A 21,224-nucleotide genomic window follows, 5' to 3' on the forward strand; every position below is an offset into this window, starting at 1 on the left:
GCAACTTTTTATTACAATCTATCAATTAGATACAAAATAATAAGATCACAAATAGAAGAATAATTTTATGATTTACTTTATGATTTGATTATCTAAATGGACCTCTTAAGTATACATTTTTCAACCATGCTTCACATTTTGAGAATATTTTGAAGACTTTATTTCTCCTCGAAATTATTTTTATCATTTACTTTTTTCTATTTTGATCTTCAATAGAAAATATTAACCAATTCTTAGTGATCCTATCAATGTTATCTACTAAATATACTAAAACATCGTCACTTTGTAAGTCATCATCTACGCAGCGAACTCTTAAAATATAATCAATTCTTTTAAGCGAACAATTGGTTTACTAAAAAAGAATATAAACTCAAAGTCACTGTTGAGATGTTAAATAGAGTAATTGTACTTTTTTAAATAAAAAAAATCTTATTGTTAAATAAATTAAGTCGTAGTGGAATTATTCCATAAGGAATATGTTACAAATATTATATATTAACTATATTATATTATATTCTAGAAAGATGTGAGATATTAGAGGGCATTATAAATTTACTATAAAAGATTGGCCAGCAAGGACTGAAATAGACACTTTTGCAACTTTATTAAATTATTGAAAGCTTAAACAAAAATATAGGGATGTGAATAATTGTCCTATCAAACATTTCTTTGCATTTTGCATGTACCATACAGCCATAGCATATTTATCCGACAATATTTTTTTTATTTATATGAACAACTAAACAGGATATTTAAATTCCTCATTTTGTTTTTACTCAAAATAAAAATAAAATACAACAATTTGATGCACTTAAAATTATGGGATCATGAAAAAGCACCTCTAATTTTTAGATTTCTCAAAAATACACTTATTTCTCATTTTATCTCTTCCACTAATCATTATGGTGCTGTTGTATTTAAAAAATAATATCATTGTGTGTTGTTGAATTTTAAAGAAATTGTATTTTAAATTTTAATAGCACTGTAATATTGACTTTAAAATATAATATTAATACTAATTTTAGGATTTATATAATATCAAAATACGATGATTTCATAGTTATATTTTTTTTGAAATTTAATACTACAGATAGATGAGATGAATAAAATGAGAAATATGTGGGTTCTTTAGAAAAAAAATTGTGTTTTTTTTAAAGTTTAATAACTGAGTTACAGTGCAGCCTCGATCCATTATCGAATAAAATAAAATAAAATTGCTTTATTTTTCTGACCCTCCCAGTCTGTCACCGGCACGAAGGGAGTGGGTGACCGAACCAATAAGTCATCGAAAGGCGATGCACGAACGACATCGGTGAAGTCGTAAGGCCTTCTTCTCGTCTCTTAACCGGCGATCGAGCGGCTGGCGTGCGACGCCACCGGACGCCAACGGTCAAAATTTCAAACTCCAAAAATACCCTCAATTCCACCGATTTAAGCCTGCCGTCCATCGAGCGCCGAGAATCGTGCTGCGTCGGGCGAAGGCGAATCAGGGGCGTTTGGTGGCGAGTCGACGGTGGAGATTTGCGTTTAATGTCCCCCACCGAATCCCAACTAATAATACTTGGGCGAGGGTGCCTCTCAGCCTCGTCATTGGCCTGTCGCCCAAGCGTTGAATTGCTTGAGGAGTTGGGAAGTGGGCGAGTTTGCAGGGGGGTGGCGCGCCGGCCGCAGACATGTCCACGACTCCTTCCTCTGGCGGAGGAAGCTTCCGGAAGTCGGGCCACCGGAGGATCGACGACATCAGGGTGGAGGACGAGGAGTCCAGCGATGAGTCCGTGGACTTTGGCCGCGGCTACGGCTACGACGGCGGAATGTTGCCCATTTTCCTCAACGACCAGAGCGATCTGGTCGAGGTGATGCTGGAGCTCGACGAGGATTCGATGGTTGTGCGGAGCGTCGCCGCGCCGACCTCTGCCGCCGCTGCTGCCTCAGCGGAGCGGGCTTCGTCGGGAAGCCTGAGCCGGAGCTCGTCGACGGCGTCGAGGATCCGGCGCAAGTTGGCGTGGCTGTTTTCGCCTATTCGACGGAGGAAGCCGCCGGACGCGACGACGGATGATGAGCATTCCTCTTCGCCCGGCCCGGCCGCCGCCGCCATGTCGTCGCGGGATGCCCGACGGATCAGGGCGCGGCTGGATCGGACGCGGGAGGGAGCGCGGCGGGCGCTTAAGGGCCTCCGCTTCATCAGGCAAACGACGACGGGGACGGCAGACGCCAACGAGCTCTGGCAAAGGGTGGAGGAGCGCTTCGCCGCCCTCGCCGACAACGGCCTCCTCGCCCGTGATGATTTCGCTGAATGCATCGGTCCATTTCTTATTTCTATCATGCTCTTTTCGCCTAAACTGTAACTTCATTGCCAATCTCGATCGCGTCACTTGCCATGCCGCCGCAATCTCACTCTATTTCCTCTTCCTCTGTTTGCAGGGATGGTGGATTCCAAGGAATTCGGTGTGGGCATCTTCGACGCCCTAGCGCGAAGGCGCCGCCAAAACTTCGAGAGGATAACCAAAGAAGAGCTCTACGATTTCTGGCTTCAAATCTCTGACCAAAGCTTCGATGCCCGCCTCCAAATCTTCTTCGACATGTATGCTTTTATTTATCAGCGGCGATGGTGGTTATCAAGAACATCTGTGTAAATCTTTGCGATTATCTTCCTTATTTTGTTTAGTGTGGATACGAATGTGGATGGGAGGATAACAAGAGAGGAAGTACAAGAGGTGAGATGATCCTTCCTCCGCTGCCTTGTGCTGGTGTTGTTATGGTTGGTAATTTTAGGAAATGGGAGAGTAATGTGTTGGTTGCAGTTGATAGTTTTGAGTGCTTCGGCCAACAAGCTGTCGAAGCTGAAGGAGCAGGCGGAGGAGTACGCCTCTCTCATCATGGAAGAACTGGACCCAGAAAACCTCGGCTACATTGAGGTGAACGCAAAACCCCTAATTTCTTTCATTACTTTTTGTTCCTTTGTCTTCTTCCACTTTTCGACTGCTTGTCGACTGATGCGCCGAAGCGATCGCTTTCGCCTTTTTGCCAGCTGTGGCAGTTGGAAGCGCTGCTGCTGCAGCGGGACACGTACATGAACTACAGCCGGCCACCGAGCACCGCGAGTGGAGCAGGGTGGAGCCAGAGCATCGCCGGCGGCGGGACGAAAACATCCTTCCGACGGCGGTGGTTCAGCCCGCGGCGCGCGGCGACGCGGCTGAGGCTGGCAGCGTGGGAGAACTGGCAGCGGGCGTGGGTGGTGCAGCTGTGGGTGGCGGTCATGGCGGGGCTGTTCGCCTGGAAGTTCATGCAGTACCGCCACAGTGCGGCGTTCGCCGTGATGGGGTATTGCCTTCCCACCGCCAAGGGCGCCGCGGAGACGCTGAAGCTCAACATGGCCCTCGTCCTCCTCCCCGTCTGCCGCAACACCCTCACTTGGCTCCGCGCGACCCGGGCCCGGCACTTCTTCCCCTTTGACGACAGCATTACCTTCCACAAGGTTAGCGCAACTCATTGAATTCTTCGTTGCGTGCGTGCCCCATCACCCTGCTCAATCAATCCTTTTTCAAATTACTCAGTTGTTATGCTGTCAATGTCCAAGAAACTAGTTGAGTGTGGTACCCCTCCATCCAGCTCCCATCTTAACACTCCATGTGCAGAGTTTGCATTTATGCCTTAAACATTACCCGGCAGATTAACCATATTACTAAGCGGATCCCATGCTTGCAGAGTTCCAGGTCCGGTCGTCCTCTTTCTCTGCCTCCTCTCTGAGTTTTCTACTTCGGTAGGTGAGGAAGCCATGACTAACATCACCGCAGAACACCTCGATGTTTTATCCTCTTTGCCGAATCATCAGAACCAAAATATTTGCGTATATATAAACGATGCTTATGCAAACTCTAGAAATATATCTATGTGCTAGTCAACTGCCGCACATGGTTTTCATTTTGTTACAGAGAAAAATGTTCTTTTTCAGATGATTGCGACAGCTATAGTGGCAGGAATCCTGCTCCACGCCGGGAACCACTTGACGTGCGACTTCCCGCGGCTGATCAACTCTTCCCCGTCGGAGTACGAGGCGGTGGCGCAGTACTTCGGATCGGAGAAGCCGACGTACTGGAGCCTGTTAAAGGGGGTGGTAGGTCTGACGGGAATTGCCATGGTGGTGCTGATAACCGTCTCGTTCACGCTGGCAATGCACCGGTTCAGGAAGAACAGCGCGCGGCTGCCGTACCCCCTGAACCGTCTCACCGGATTCAACGCCTTCTGGTACTCCCACCACCTGCTCGCCCTCGTCTACTTGCTCCTGCTCATCCACGGCTACTTTCTCTTCCTCGTGCACAGTTGGTACAATCGGACGGTAAGTTTTCTCCTTTCCTCCCTTCTTCTCTGCTTAAACTTGCAAACATGGTTTATTAATTGTTGTGGCGTGGGAATCACGTTACTTGGTCTTAAGTTCGTGGAACAGAGAAAGTCTTGCTCCTTGAGACTAGAAATGATTCTATTTATCATCGCGATCTAGTTTATTTCTGATTTTCGAGCTGACCGGTCAAGGGATTAATACCATGATCATGACCTCTCTTATTTCTACTATTAAATAGCATATTTGTTCTTGGTCTGTCACATTGAATATGGAGTTTTCACTTCATTGATACGTGCAGTATGGGCTGTTAAGAATAAGACGTTAGGTTTTTTTTCTCAGCTTATTTATTTAGAATTTGCATGCGCCATAACTTTAGGATAGATCGACTCTTCATTTCTGCAATCTTGTCTTGGGACCGGCAAATATGATATGTCTCTATGGCTCCATCATACTAGATGTGTCCGGCTTACACCCAGTCATCCAGAAATTTTCCATCGTACCAATCGAAAAGCATTCACAACCATTCATCAATCAAGCATTTTTAATACTAACTACACTTTCAATCTATTTAGTACTAGTTTCTCTCCTAGATTATTGCAAGTTTGGATTTTTTTTTTACAATGGAATTTTCTCTAAAAAAAAGTCTAACAAAGTTGAAGATGTTATCTAGTTCTTTTTTGTTTTTTTTAGTTCAGGTATTCAGCTCCTTAGTTAATTACTTTGAAAGTTGTTGCCAAGGTTTTTAGGCGCGAATTGCATGGCTTGATGCCTTTTCTACTTGGATTAGAGCATCTCCAATAGTTAAATTTTTCAATAAATTGTTTTTAGTTCTCAATGTCACATCATCATAAGTAAAAAAAAAAATTACTTTTCTCTTCATGGTCAAAAAAAATAAAATAAAAAAAACTTCCATATAACTTTTTTATGAGCATAGATCTCTTGGACTACTTTTTTGTGGTCCAGGAATATGTCACTCGCATTTGCTGTCGGATCACGGTCGCGATATGACCGCAAATGGTTGTGATCCCTTCTGGGTTCACCCTCCCCACTAGATTATAGTTTTTGTTCGGAGTGAACGGCCGGAAACCGCTTAAAGGCCTCCGGTGGTGGATAAGTAGCTAAGTTATTGGGCGCTGAGCGAGGGTGTCCATTTACCCAGAAAGGGATCACAACCATTTACGGTCGAATCGAGATCGTGATCCAGCCGCAAATGCGAGTGGTACATCCTCTGGACCACAAAAAGTGGTCCAGGAGATCCTGCCTCATATTTGTGGTCCAGGAGATCCTGTCTCCTTTTTTATGAGTCCTATGTTACACATCACATATCTTTATTTAATATTCTAATTAATTATGATCTTTAATTTAATTTTTTTTAATAATTTTTTAATTAATTAACTTATGATTTTAAATTTATATTTTTCATTTAATATTTAAAAAAAATGCTAAAAGATCCACTGGAATTTTCATCCATTTCAAATAAAAATTAGAATGGTAGAATCAAATAAGTAGTTTACATAGAGAAATAAGAATGAGATGGATAATTGTAATTTGAATAAAAAAAAATAAGTACCTATTTATGGTGAAAATTTAAAGAATAAAATACATATATTGATGTAAATATATTAGCAACTCTTAATAAGCTGCAACATAAAATAATTAAAGTCCACCCACATTAATGTTGCAAATTTAAGCCCATCCACAAATAATTAAAATAATTCATTTTTTATTTATTTTAAATGATCAAATATGCAATATTTATTGGCTCCACCTGGATTTAAAAAACCAAACCTCTAAAACCCCTAAATCTCATCGTTACAATCATTAAACTTTTTAGCTTTTTAATATTACAAACCTTGTAAAAAGTTTGCATTGGAGAAGCTCTTAGGAATCAAATTAATTTGTGTTCCGATGAACAGACTTGGATGTACATCTCTGTCCCATTGCTGCTCTATATAGGTGAAAGAAATCTGAGAGCCTTCCGTTCCAAGGCTTATTCTGTCAAGATCTTGAAGGTACATGTTCCCTTTCTCTATGTGACATTTAGTTACTATTTTATGATTCTATGAAGCAAGATTCATGAATGTTCTATCTGTATTCCATACTACCAGATTCTGTATCTATGTAGGTCTCGTTGCTACCTGGTGGTGTTTTGACTGTAACAATGTCCAAGCCACAAGGGTTTCGCTACAGAAGTGGACAGTACATATTTTTGCAATGCCCTACAATCTCACCATTTGAATGGTTCATGATCACACTCTTATTACCATCTCTTATGTTGATTGGGCTCAACACTTACAACTCAGCATCATCCATCTCTTCCCTAACAGGCATCCTTTTTCAATTACATCGGCTCCTGGTGATGAATACCTAAGCGTCCACATACGAACCAATGGCGACTGGACCGAGGAGCTCAAACGTGTTTTCATAGAGAACTACTTCTCACCACATTCATTAAGGATAGCATCATTAAATGATTTAGGTTCTGCACAGAACAGGTTTCATGAGTTTTGAAAAAATAAAAGTCCTAGATATCTTGATAAAGAATAAGTTCCGATTGAATTCAATTCTCTTGTGCAGCATGGTTAGATTGTTTGTGGACGGTCCTTATGGCGCACCAGCACAGGACTTCAGAAACTATGATGTTCTACTGCTTGTGGGTCTGGGCATAGGGGCAACACCTTTCATCAGCATTCTCAGGGACCTTCTTAACAATATTAAAGTTTCAGATGAACTAATGGTAAAACGATGGTTTACATTTCCTTTCTTCATTCGATTTGTCATATTTTTCAGTCTATCTTAGTGGATTGGTTCTGCTGAGTCAATACAGGAGTTGGCGATGGACACGAGCCGATCAGAAGTCAGTAATAGCAGCCTCAGCTTCTCAACAACCAGCAGCAGTACCAAGAAGAGGTCATATAGAACTAGCAGTGCTCACTTCTACTGGGTCACAAGAGAGGCAGCATCTTTCGAGTGGTTCAAAGGAGTAATGAATGATGTGGCTGAAATGGACAAAAAGGTAAAGTAACCTATGTTTTACCTCCTTCAAACCCCTATATCGTTATCCTTAATTTCGATGCTGATTCAAGGATGTTACATTATGGCTGTGAAACAGGGTATTATAGAGATGCATAATTATTTAACAAGTGTTTATGAGGAGCGTGATGCAAGGACTACTCTCCTTGCAATGGTGCAGGCTCTGAATCATGCTAAGAATGGAGTTGATATTGTCTCAGGAACACAGGTTAGCATCTATTTTACAGTGACAGTGGTGGACACACTGTTTGTTCCCTTTGGAAATGTCTACTCTCCTAGATTCTGAATCTTAGATCACCACTTAGTATTAAGTATACTGATGAGTGAGATTATTAAATTGTCAGGTGAGGACTCACTTTGCAAGACCAAATTGGAAAGAAGTATTCACCAAATTAGCTGCCAAACATCCTGGAGCAACAGTAGGTAGTACACAAACTTCTAACTTCTCAAATATTCCAATTGCTAGTTTTTATGTGGAAACGTGAGGTAAGACACTCAAGAAAGATAACTGCTAGCTGCAATGTTAGTTTTTTTCTATCTGGGAGGTGAGAATCTGACATGTCGCTCCTGTTGAATGGGAGAGTCTGATACCACAAGCTTTGGCATCATCAACTAATCAACTAGCAATTTGTCTACAAGAATCTGTAGTAAAATGGTTATTTCTACCACAAGTACATCGATGCATCAAAATGTTAACGTTATTAGCTAGACAGATTTGCTTCTGGTTTCGCTTAAGCGTTAATTTGATTACTATACATCATTGGCAGGCGTCTTCTACTGTGGAACACCAACTCTAGCAAAAGAACTAAGAAAGCTATCGCTTGAGATGAGTCACAGAACATCAACAAGATTCCATTTCCACAAAGAGTACTTCTAATCAAACAGATTCGGCTGGGGAAGAACACCAAACTTTTGTTTTGAGGTAAATAAATGCAACCCTACATAAATGTACATAGTGTGCATTAAAGTGGTTACAAATTGACAGGTAGAGAATGAAGAGATGAACTCAGGCATCATCAGTTATAAAGTTGCATATATGTACAGACAAAAGCATTAATTACAATAACATTACACCTCATTCCTTGATTCTGTATATGTTGTAATGAAAGTTGATGAAATTTACTATTTTATTAAGGACCTTATTGTATTTTATTCTCTCATTATTTAGGGTCTTTTATTCAAAGCCCTTATTTAATTGATTGAATTTCACCATTTAACTAATGCAGCATAGCTTTATAAGATCATCAGCTCCTTCACTGACCTCAAAGGCCTAATCTGCACTACTATACTGAATTATCCTTTGGCCAAAAGTAATTATCCAGAGGAAGAGGTAAAACACATTCTAGAACTACAATAGGATAACAATACAAATGACAAGTTGAAACTTCATCAATGACCAGATTAGCTAACCGTAGTCATTTAGAAATAATTTCCAACCGACTTAGATATCATGATTAGAAAGTCAGTCGCATAATTTGCAAATATCTTCCAAGCTCGACCATGACAGACATTAGCTAACAAGAAAAGATGAGAAAATTGGTCCATACTAGTTCAAAGCTCTCCAAGGTAGATTTGCTTGTCACTTCCACAGGAGCCGATGATAGGTTCAGTTGGATGGAATGCAGTCTCATTCACAGAACCATTATGCCCAGGGAGTTTGTACAGAATCCGACGGGATGTAGTGTCCCAGATATAGACCATCCTATCTGCACTCCCTGCAGAAACCTTGCTCCCATCTGGTGACCAGGCACACTTGAGCAAATTCTTCTCAAAGTTGTGTTGGTGCCCAGTAAATATCTTAATGCAACGGTTTTGAGGAGCATAGGGACGCATATCCCAAACTCGAAGAGTGGAATCCATGCCATTTGTCAAGAGGTAAGAACCGTCGGGACTTAGCTGCATACCTGTTATCATGTCTCCATGACCTTGTAGCATCATTATTACCTCATTTCGACGAAGATCCCACACTTTCACATCATTGTCCAATCCTCCAGTAAAGATCTTATCTGCTGCATCAGAGAAACTTACTGCAGTAATCTGGTACTTGTCCGGAAATGTCTGGATTGCACCTCTTTGCCGCAAATCCCAGAGTTTGGCTGTTCCATCATCTGAACCACTGACAACGAGAGGTGGACCTCTTCGTGAGGGACAACATGAGTTAACAAATGATGAATGCTCAGCCATTTTCTTGATCTGTTTGCCGGTTTCAACATCCCACGCCCTCAGAGTTTTGTCAGGGCTAGCTGAGATTATCTGAGTTCCATCAGTGGTCCATTGGAGGTCTAAAATAGCATTTTTATGCCCTCTGAAGACCATGAAATTTTTGCAGTCTCCATGAACATACCACAAGAATATATCTCTGTCATGGGAGCCAGAGGCTACTACTGTTCCTGCTGGGTTGAACTTCATGGTATATATTGCACTTTGGTGACCTGTGAGCAGCATTATTGGTGACTCCAGACTCGAAGTGCGTTGTTTTCCACCAGAACCCGGGCCTTGACCTTGAATAGAACCATGTGGAACAGTTGCCCATTCTGTTCCTGGCCTATGGCCTGAAATTACCAATGCATTCTCACCGAGCGGAGCAAACATAATGGAGCTACAATGCAAGGAAACCAAAAGGCGAGATCTTTTTCACCTGATAGTAAAAGTTGCACGAGTCAAGAATGCAAGCAAATCAGTTGCGAGTAGAGAACCATAAACATAAGAGATAATCAGTTCTAGTGGAACGCAGAAAATCAAACAAAACGACTTAACAACTAATGATACAATGAGGTGGCGTTTGGTTAAATGATGGAAATGACTATGGATATGAGTTTGATAGTAAGATGTAATGAGAATGGGAATGGAAATGAAACTCACCTAGTTATATGAGTTTGGTTGATTCCTATAAATCTAGAAATCATTTCCAAATTATCATTCCCAAACCCACAATCCAAACACCATCTTTTATTATCATTCCATTCCCTCATTCTCAAACCCATCAACCAAACACCCCCTGAGATTGTTCTAAATTGATTTCTATCGTAGAAATGAGAAATTTAAAATCCTCTAGAATTATCCAAGATGTTTATTTAATAAGAAAATGAGAATTAGATAGTTAAAAGGGCATGCTCCATTTTACAAATATTATGATTCACCCATACAGCACCACATGGTGTAAAACTCTGCTACAAAAACTGGACAGAACTGACAATGCTACTGATTCATTGAACTCAATTGGTCAAATCGGTTGAACAGCTAAACAATTTGTGTGTGTGTGTGTATGTGTCGGTGTATGTATATATATATATTAAAGGACAATAACAAAATATAGCAATATTTATATATACAAAATGCCAAGGGAGTTTATCAAACATAAATAAATGGAATGGAATATATTTAATTTAATATTAATTATTATTAATTAAAATTTTAATATGATATGAGCTAGCAATAAGGATGTAAATGAACTAAACAGATCATGAACTATTCGAAATTCGATTCGATAAAAGTTCATTTGAGTTCGTTTAATGAGGCTTGTTAAGATAAACAAATCAAGATCAAGCTTCACAATATTCGGCTCGTTAGCTCATGAACATGCTCGTTATCAACTTTGTTTTGATATTGAATTTATAGATTTTCTCTACTTATGAAACATATAACAAATATATTAAATTTATTTTTTAGAATAAAATATTATATTTTAATAAATATATTATAATTTTCTCTAAATATATAATTTATTTTTAATGAATATTTAAATTTATAATTTATATTTATTAAGCTCGTTTAGGCTCGATAAAAGCTCGAATAAGCTCATGAGCCATGAATATATTCGTTAAATAAAGCTCGAGCTCGGCTCAATTATAAATGAATCAAACTCAAGCATTCAAGAATTCGGCTCGGCTCGATTAGACCCCTAACTAGCAATGAAGTTCTTACTAGTAATTACAAACCAAATAGGCAGCAAATTATTATTAAAGTATTAATAAAGGCTTACTCTGTAGAAATTTAATTTGTACAATAAAACATCTCAGAACCTATATATAAACTTAAATATAAAAAAACATAGTTAATTCAGAATAAACTATTATGATAAAAAGGTAGTCATCCCAGTGGTTTTGCCAAGGGGTCACTTCGCCTAGTGGCTAAGCGGTCAAATAGCCTAGCCAAACCAACTAGGAAAAATTATTTTTATAATCAAAATATTTAATTGACAATAAACTACTATGATTAAAAGGTAGTCACCCAAGACGTTTCTCCAAGGGCCGCTGCGCCTAGTGGCTAGGAGGTTAGATAACCCAAGCAGACTGCCTAATTGGATATAAAATGTAGTTTGTTCATTTGACTTAGTTATCTTATCTATATTTTTGATATTATAACAAAACTATAAATTATTGAATTGTTTATTGTGAGTTTTTTATTTATTCGTTTCCATGTCAAATAAAATATGTTTTATTATTATCTCTTTAGTGTTTATTTATCAAATATCACTTATTTATATATCATTGTAACCTTGTTTAAATCGTCTAATCTTCCAGCTGATGTTATATTAGTCTTTATTTATAAATTAACTTATTTATTAGTGATTAAAAAGTTATTCTGATAGTTATCCACTAATATTAATCATTCCTAATTTAATTTGCTTCTTTACTATTTTAATAGTGATTGTTTAGACCCTCGCTTAGGTGGGTAGGCAGTGGTCAACTACCGAGGCCCCCACCTAGCGCCTAGTGGATTGACTTTGACTGTACCTAGCGCTTAATACCTTACTATTAATTAAAAATTAAATATGCTATTAATGGTACAAAAGACCTCTTAATAGTAATTAATAAGCTAAAGAGGCTGAAATATACTATTAATGTATTAATTGGGAATTAGGTCGTAATGAGATTTCAGCCAACTGGTCCAGACAGCAGCATGGCTTTAAAAACATTTTCAGAAGGTATTTTACGTTATTGTGTTAATAAATAAAGGAAAACCTTGGAGGCCTAAGAATTGCAAGCAAGAACTGTCTAAGCTAGTATAGCACCACCATGTTCACACATTCATAGAAATCAGGTTGGCAGATTGGACATGGCAACACCACTTCGGCTCAATACGTAAACAAGATGTAGGCCCTGCTTATTTGGGATTAGTTATAGAACCTTTATTCCTCCATTGAAGTTTAAGTTTATATAGCTAATATTAACTAAATAATTCAAATCACCACTAATTATATTATATTTACATGTAAATATTAAGAAGCTTTAGTTTCATACTGATGATGTTACTATGGATCATACAACGGAAGATCAGTGCATATGATGCCTAACAATCAATGCTTGATCATCTCAATTGGGCTAGTTCGTTCCCAATTCTGTCATCAAAAATTAATCCCTCAAAAAAATCCAAACTCCATCATACAGCTACTCAAGGTTAGAAGATGTTGGAATCTCCCTTCCCTATTGAAATTCTCAAAATTGCATAAAAAACCAATTCGTGCTAACAACACTATACCTAGTAAGAACAAGAACACAAAATGGCTAATAACACCGAAAATCTCCAACGTTAAGAAATTAAACTAACATTGACAGTGACTTTTTGTGTGATTGTGCTAAATCCATCATTCTTGTTTTAAGAAAGACAACAACCCTCAATCATCATGCAAAGAATGAGGAACAATAAACAAAATTCTATAAAATGCCTAAATATTTCACAACGGAAAGAAGTGTGCACTAAGTCCCAAAGGCACAACGTCAACAACAAAGACAATTAAGCCTTATCCCATTAGGTGAGGTCGGCTATATGGATGCTCCTATGCCCTTGGACTCTATCCCCTACTAGTGACTTTTCGTGTTATTGTGCTGCATCCATTGTTCTTGTTTTAAGAAAGACAGCAACAAGCATTCATAGCCCAATCCCTCAAGTATCATGCAAAGAATGAGGAACAATAAACAAAATTCTATAAAATGCCTAAAAATTTCACAACTGGAAAAAGTATGCACTAGTCCCAAAGGTACAACAATGGCAACCAAGTTTTATCCCATTGGATGGGTCGGCTATATGGATCCTCCTATATCATTGAATTCTATCTCCTACTATATCATGGCAACAACCCTCAATCATCATGCAAAGAATGAGGAACAATAAACAAAATTCTATAAAATGCCTAAATATTTCTCAACGGGAAGAAGTGTGCACTACTCCCAAAAGCATAACATCAACAACAAAGACAACTAAGTCTTATCCCATTAGGTGAGGTCGGCTATATGGATGTTCCTATGCCATTGGACTCTATCCCCTACTAGTGACTTTTCGTGTGATTGTGCTGAATCCATTGTTCTTGTTTTAAGAAAGACAGCAACAAGCATTCATAGCCCAATCCCTCAAGCATCATGCAAAGAATGAGGAACAATAAACAAAATATGCACTAGTCCCAAAGGTACAACAATGACAACCAAGTTTTATCCCATTAGGTGAGTCGGCTATATGGATCCTCCTATATCATTGAATTCTATCTCCTACTATATCATTATCTATACTTAAATAAATTATATCTTGTTTTATTATTCCTAATCAAGTCTTCTTTGATCTTCATTGGTCCCAAAGGTAGAAGGAGAACGATGATGAAGGTAGAAGGAGAAAAAAGGTCATCATCGCTTCCAAATAAATATGCACAAAACTGAAAAGAAAAGATGTTGAAGATGAGATTATGAACAATTTTAGGCTAAAGATAGTCATTGATTATTTTCTAGCCCAATATCCATGCAAAACACTGTTTTTCAATCATCACTAGTCATCGCTTTGAACCAGTTGTTTACCATTTGCTATTCGACCATTTCAACAAAGATTCAACCAAAGAAAGCCTTCGGACCAAATACGACTAAGAAGACAATCATAAAGATGGGAGCACCAATATTCAATGCAAATTTTTCTAAAGGCGTGTCAATTGATAAACAAATATCAGAATTTAAGTTCATAAGATACCTTTGTTAAGTTCACTGAGGCAGAAACAAAACAACACCTCTTGAATTTCTCAAAGCTAACAGCTGAGTGAAGTGCTATCTCCTGCATTCAAAGAAAAGACCCATTAATTTCACCATATATTGACTTTCCTTTAATCATTTATCTTACCCTGTAGCAAACAAAAGAGTCTATGTGAAGAAGATAAGGCCAAAACTCTAGCAACTTCTCATTCAAGACACACAACAAAATCATCAAGAAAGTTAATTGCAATTAAATTTGTGTATATATGTTCAGATAGGCAAAAACAGAGTAAAACACTGCATCAAAATAAACTTCAATCAAGCATATTGATACAACATATCGTAATATTAACCTAAAAAGGACCTAACTGCACATGTAGAGAATCCAAACAGAAGATCGACAAATGAAATGACCAATTTGGTGGGAAGTTAAAATTTTATTAGTAGTTCCTTTTAACATTAATCTGTGTTCTAGATAAACTATGCTCGGCGCATAAGCTAATATACGTTTTATCAATATGTGAATTCCAGCAAGATTCCTTGGACATTAGAGATTGCTTCATCTAGCTCTAAAGAGACGAAAGATGGTGAAATAAACCAAACGATAGGTGTTGGTAGACTGATCGCAAAAAGCATGGATGCATATCAGAATCGATAATTGACATTACAGAAGGACTAGCTACGAGTGTGATCGCCTTGTCCACTCTCATAAGTAGAAACCTCTCTATGACATATTGCATAAATCTGAACGAAGTGGTTAAAAACATTCTCATGTTTGGTGTCGTCAAAGGAAGTCAGGTGGAGTGATGTCGATAGTGGAGAAGGGGAAGGAGAAGGCGATGGTGGGATCGGAATGGAGACTAAAGGGTAAATTGTAGGCAGCAGAGGTGGTGACGCGTGATGCTGAAGGATGCGGCAGATGCGGAGGAGCTGTCGTATAGGACCTCACTGCAACGTAGAGGAGCACGGGCAAGGCGTCGGAGGGAGCAGGGCGCCTCTACCAGGTGCAGGGATAGTGGAGGCCGATGCGGAATATGGAGGGGAGGAGGCGTTGGATGAGGACTCACCGAGATGGGTAGGATGCGTTGATCTGGTGGAGAGCGCGTAGCCCTGGCTGATATGGAGGCAGCTGAGATGTCCTCTCACCGGCGGAGCTGAGCGGCTTCTCCTTCTCGCGGCGGTGAAATGGGGTGGGACTTCGCGTGCCCTAGCCGATATGATCCGACGTTCTCGTCCGTCAACTTGTGCCTGGTAGACCTGATCCAACGGTTGGCGTAGGGCTGAGCTCTGCCATGTTGGGCCGGCCTAGCCGAAGGTCAGGTCCAGCCTGATCTGAAAATAGATTGAACTTGATTCGATATAAATTTGGATTGGGCACGGCCAGCATGTTGGGCCAAGCACGGCCCGCATGTTGGGTCGAAGCCCGCATGCCAAGTTGGCTCGATTTTGGTCCGAGAGTGTTTGGAACAGTTATAAAGTCTAAAAATATTAAAATACCCCAAATAATTTGGAATATTTTGATCAACTTCAGTTTAAAATTATCAAACTGAACAAAGAAATTTTTTAAAATTTCAAAAAGAATTCCTGTAAATATCCCCAATCTCGCCTCTTATTTATTTATTTCCTTATCTCTTATTCTCTCTAAACTATTATTCTCTATTTTTCTCATTAAACTTTATAATTTAATATTTTATTATTTATTTTATAATAATCACTCCTTAATGCCCATAATTTCTCATGGACAGCTAACAAAGTCATAATCATACTATTGTTGGAAAAAATAATCTACCGGACATTTAGAAAATTAGTCAAATTTAAATTATAATAAATTTAATTTAATTTATTTATTAAGATGATCTGAACAGATAATCTCATGCTACAAGTGAGGATGGTTTCTATCAAGTGCTGAGTGCAGACTTATCGAGCAGGCAGAGAAGCCGAGTGGGTAGATCAATCGAGTGGACAAAGAAGTTGAGTAGTCCGAGAGTGTAAGCTAATGTGCAATCGAGTTGCCGAGCTAGCAAGTGACCGAGCGAGTGAGTCGCCGAGCAGGCAGAAAACTGAGCGGCTGGACGAGAGTGTGGTCGGACGGATGAAGCAAGCAAATGGTTGGTCGGGCAGAGCAGTAGAACAACCAAACAAGCGAACGACTGGAGAGCTGAGTGGAGGAAGAGGGCGAGCGAGTGATCGGCCGGCCAGGCAGAGCAGCACAACGACCGAACAAGAGAATGGGCAGGCAGAGATGCCTAACGACCGAGCAACTAAATGGACCGAGGCTGCGATGGTCGTAGTTTCCTTGAAACAGATTTGCCCTACCTTCGACTGTGCTTCGAGGTTTACTATAGTCATCTGTTTCCTAGGATATAATGGTTAACCATGATTTCCACCAAGTACTGGTGGTCACGATGAATTGAGTAGTACCCAACTGCTATCATGAGCACTTCGCCGAGCAAGAGTTGCATGCAGAGGAGGAGGGGAATTTCCCCCCAATTGATCTGATATTCGACGCGCGTAGGTCATGCTCGCACATAAGTTAACTTGGTTCAGTGCAATTCAGGCCCTAGATTTGCACACACCCCTATGCACACTCACACGTGAGAGAGAGTCTCTCCCCATACATTTGTTCATATCATCAATGCATGTGAATCAATTTAAACCAACCATATGCCTTGAAACTTCCACTGCGGGACTAAAGTCTCATTCACAATGGAGCCTCTTTACTCTTCCACCTCTTATCCATTCACATATATCCAACAATCTCCACATGAATGGAAATAGGGTATGTGATAGTATTCAGCAGTTGAATCTAGTATAAGACAGGTAGGTTTTACCATTTGAACCTTCTCTTGTGAAGATATATTTGCTTACTAGCTGACAGTGGGTGTGATGTCCTTGAACTACTCTACCGTCTGTGCAAACATTGACATATCTCACCCAAGACTCTCCCTGATAAAACTCAGTTCTTATGAGTGTGTTCGTTCTTGGTCATGAACACACCTAGTTATGTGAGAAGTTCTAAAAAGTATGCCTCCAATTATCTTTAAAGCAGCCCAACTTCTTTCTTACATAGGTGATCTCTTAAGAGTATTTCTCATTACTCTACTTGGATCATTAAAAGTCGTATGCTCAACCTCCATCCCTCACTAATCTATTGGGTCATTCCCCATAGTAAGCAACTTTGTCGGTACAATTAGGTTGTCCCTTTGAATCTAGTTCTTGGGATCTCCAGTCTGCATAGGTTGGGTTTCATTTGCACTAACATTTCTCATCCGCATCAAGCTCATCTCTCGCGATGAGCTTGCAACTAATTCTCTGTTTAACTCCTTGGTTAACAAATCTGCTAGGTTATCTTTTGACTTCATATAGTCAACAACGATAACTCCCGTTGAGAGTAGTTGTCTAATAATATTATGTTTACAATGTATGTGTCTAGACTTACCATTATATATATGGCAATGTGTTTGACTGATTGCTGATTAACTATCACAATGTATGTAAATTGTCGATACAGGTTTCGGCCATCTCATAATATCTTCTAAGAATTATCGTAGTCATTCAGGCTCTACACCACATTTGTCAAGAGCTACAAACTCAGATTCCATCGTGGATTTAGTTATTACAGTTTGCTTAGAAGATTTTCATGAAATGACTGTACCTCCCAGAGTAAATATATATCCACTCGTAGACTTATAGTTTTTTATGTTAGATATCCAACTCGCATCGTTGTATCCTTTGATCACAGCAGGATATCTCATATAGTGCAGTTCATATTCACGAGTATATCTCAAGTACCTCAGTACTCTTATTATCTCTTTCCAGTGCTCAACACCAGGATTACTCATGTATCTACTCAGTTTACTTACTGCGTAGGCCAAGTCTGGTCGTGTACAACTCATTAGGTACATCAGACTTCCAATCACTCGAGAGTACTCTATCTGAGAGATACTTTATCTCAAATTTTTGATAGATGTTGACTCGTATCTATCGGCGTTCGTGCCAACGTGGTATCACCCTTGGTAAATTTTCCAAGAATCTTGTTCACGTAATGGGACTGACTAAGAATAAGTATTTATGTTTTTCTAAGAATTTTGATTTCTAGAATCACATTAGCTAGGCTCATGTCTTTATGTCAAATCTTGATGAGTTCAACATATCTTTAGTGGATTTGATTATCTTATCATTACTCCCAATGATAAATATATCATCTACATATAGGCACAAAATGACGAAGTCATTCTCTGTAACTTTCATGTAGACACATTTATCACACTCATTGATCTTGAATTCACATTCTTTAATGGCATTATCAAATTTCTCATGTCATTATTTTGGTGCTTGTTTTAAGTCATATAATGACTTCACTAATCTACAAATCTTGTTTTCCTGTCCTAACACAAAAAATCCTTCAGGTTACTTTATGTAGATTTCCTCTTCTAAATCTTCATTTAGAAAAGCTGTCTTTACATCCATCTGATGTATTTCTTGATTCCATAGAGCGGGAATCGCCAACGATACTCTAATGGAAGTTATTCTCGACACAGAAATGTATCAAAGTAATCAAGGCATTCTCATTGTCGGTGTCCTTTGATTACCAATCTGACCTTATACTTATCAATTGTGTCGTCTGACTTCACTTTCTTCTTGAAAATTCACTTGCAACCTCGTGGTTTACTTCTAGGAGGAATATCCACAAGTTCCTAAGTGTGATTTTGTAAGATAGATTCTATCTCAGATGCAATTGCCTCTCTCCAATGATGTCCATCAGAAGAACTTACTGCTTCTAACTTCAGGGCTCACTTTCCAACATGCAAGTGATAAAATCTAATCTGTAGTATTTTTCTACCTGAGCTCTTATGCTCTATCTAAGGTCAACCTCGACTGGTTCATTATCATCTTCTTCACCTTATGTTTCATATGCTCGTTTTGAGGAGCTAACATCCTCTCGGGTCTTATACGGAAACACATATTCGAGGAATGAGATATTTTTTATTCTATTATCGTGTTCTTGTGTATATCCAGTATTTGTGACTTATATACAAAATCGATACGCATTGTTATTATGTGCATATCCAATAAATATGCAAGCAACAATTTTTGGCCCTATCTTAATCATTTTCGGATCAGACGCCAAAACTTTGGTAAGACACCCCCCCCCCACACACATTCATAAATATTTGTAGGACGATTATCTTCCATTCTACAACTCATAAGGGCTCTTATCTATTTTCTTACGAGACACCTTATTTAAAAGTAATTAGTTGTTAACACAGCTCCCCCCCCGGCCCCACATGAGCTCTGGTAGTCCAGAGCTTAATAGAAGAGCATTCATCATCTCCTTTAGAGTTCGATTCTTACGCTCAGCAACTCATTTTTGCTGAGTATAAGGAGTTATTAGTTCATGTCTGATCCCATGTTTAGCACACAACTCAACGAACAATGATACATATTCACCGTCTCGGTCACTTTGAACCATCTTATTTTTTTATTAAGTTGATTTTCAACCTCATTTTTATAGAGAGCAAATTTCTCTATAGCTTTATCCTTACATTTGAGAAGATACACATAGCAGTCATTTGTGTTATCATCTATAAAAGTGATAAAATATTTATTACCATCACGTGTCGGCGTACCTTTTAGGTCGCATACGTCAGTGTGGATTAGGTCAAGTGTGTAGGACCAGAAAGACATTAGAAGGGAGGGGGTGAATAGCATTCATCGAAAAATAAGGACTAAAAATAGGTACGCAGCGGAAGAATAAAAGACAACACTAACAAAGTCAAGTTTTACTTAGTTCAGAGCCTTCGACGACTCCTACTCCAAGGTCCAAACTCGTTGAATACTTTTGTTGGGCAATCTTCTAATAGCTCGAACAATTTCAAAAGTTAAGTACAAGAATTAACAAACAATATTACCGACAACAGAGAAATTAAGAAAATCTTGATCGTCGATTGTCGGAGGAGAGTCACAGCATTGCAGTAGCTCTTTTGGAACACCGAGTAAGAGTGAAATGTTGGAATGTATACTGAAAGCCTAAGCTTTGTAAACATTTATTATGAATAAAGAATCACATTTGGTCTAATTGTCTACATTTGTTTGTAGTTATTCATTTAATTTATATTGTAGATAACATAGTATGTGGTGTCACATACAGAAGATGATGTTATCAGTACCTTATAAATTATAAACAGTAGCTCACGACCAGAATGGAAAGGAACAAACCATTAGAAGGTCGTAGTGTAATTAGGTATTAGTTTATCTTGACTATATAATTACACTAGTACACTCAGAGTGTATTGAGTAGGACCATTTGAGGTCGTTCCTTTTATACTGACTTTATAAAGGAACAAAGACCTCAGTTATTATGGAAGTGTGTGCTCTTAATCCTAATATAATAACAAGCACATATGTTTGATATTTATTTCTTTAATTTATCAATGGGTGAGATTTAGTTCGATGAATCAATAAACCCGATAAATTGGGAAATGGTATCACTCATAGTGTGTGTTGTTGATTATAGAAGGAAACTGTGTCCTAGTGATACTAGGTTGATAATGTCCTCAAGAGGAGCTCATAAAGATTGTCATGTTAAACCTGCAGGTGGACTTCGACATGATAATAAGGTTGAGTGGTACTACTCTTGGACTTAGATATTAATTAAATGAGTTGTCATTAACTCACTTAATTAGTGGACATTCGATATCTTAAACACAGGGAGACTAACACACTCATAATAAGAAGGAGCTCAAAATGTAATTTGGGATTGGTGCGGTAGTTCAATGATAGTTCTCTAGTGGAATGAATTATCATTGATAAAATTAAGTTGTGTGTTCGGGGCATGGGATGCTTAATTTTATCGGAGACCAAAACCAATTCCTCCTCTCGGTCCCTATCGTAGCCTCTTA

At 38.9% G+C, this 21,224-nt stretch overlaps 2 protein-coding genes across 3 annotated transcripts; one reads left to right on the top strand and one right to left on the bottom strand.

Moving 5' to 3' along the window:
* The first annotated feature begins 1,589 nt into the window (after positions 1-1,589).
* Positions 1,590-8,506, top strand: LOC122028705 (respiratory burst oxidase homolog protein E-like). Of its 2 annotated transcripts, XM_042587561.1 has the most exons (15): positions 1,590-2,301; positions 2,422-2,581; positions 2,666-2,714; positions 2,802-2,915; positions 3,029-3,475; positions 3,953-4,336; positions 6,256-6,351; positions 6,465-6,580; positions 6,667-6,834; positions 6,917-7,076; positions 7,167-7,355; positions 7,452-7,580; positions 7,717-7,795; positions 8,140-8,294; positions 8,358-8,506. In XM_042587561.1, the coding sequence occupies exons 1-14, from the start codon at positions 1,674-1,676 to the stop codon at positions 8,247-8,249; spliced, it is 2,829 nt and encodes a 942-aa protein (XP_042443495.1). In that variant the 5' UTR covers positions 1,590-1,673; the 3' UTR covers positions 8,250-8,294; positions 8,358-8,506. The 2 variants fall into 2 exon arrangements, with proteins under 2 accessions (XP_042443495.1, XP_042443494.1); XM_042587560.1 differs by having other exon boundaries at positions 8,140-8,506.
* Positions 8,507-8,790: 284 nt separating this feature from the next.
* LOC122028706 (U5 small nuclear ribonucleoprotein 40 kDa protein-like) lies at positions 8,791-15,557 on the bottom strand. The gene is made up of 3 exons (XM_042587562.1): positions 15,390-15,557; positions 14,324-14,404; positions 8,791-10,010 (listed from the first exon to the last, which is right to left on the bottom strand). The coding sequence occupies exon 3, from the start codon at positions 9,962-9,964 to the stop codon at positions 8,924-8,926; it is 1,041 nt and encodes a 346-aa protein (XP_042443496.1). The 5' UTR covers positions 9,965-10,010; positions 14,324-14,404; positions 15,390-15,557; the 3' UTR covers positions 8,791-8,923.
* Between the last annotated feature and the right edge of the window lie 5,667 nt (positions 15,558-21,224).

Source organism: Zingiber officinale, chromosome 10B (genome assembly GCF_018446385.1).
Source record: "Zingiber officinale cultivar Zhangliang chromosome 10B, Zo_v1.1, whole genome shotgun sequence".
In the NCBI taxonomy this organism is placed as follows: domain Eukaryota; kingdom Viridiplantae; phylum Streptophyta; class Magnoliopsida; order Zingiberales; family Zingiberaceae; genus Zingiber; species Zingiber officinale.

Coding starts and splice junctions, on each gene's coding strand:
- LOC122028705 (XM_042587560.1), top strand. CDS start 1,674: ATGTCCACGACTCCTTCCTCTGGCGGAGGAAGCTTCCGGAAGTCGGGC. Junction 2,582..2,665: donor CTCCAAATCTTCTTCGACAT/GTATGCTTTTAT, acceptor TATTTTGTTTAG/TGTGGATACGAATGTGGATG. Junction 7,356..7,451: donor TGGCTGAAATGGACAAAAAG/GTAAAGTAACCT, acceptor GCTGTGAAACAG/GGTATTATAGAGATGCATAA.
- LOC122028706 (XM_042587562.1), bottom strand. CDS start 9,964: ATGTTTGCTCCGCTCGGTGAGAATGCATTGGTAATTTCAGGCCATAGG.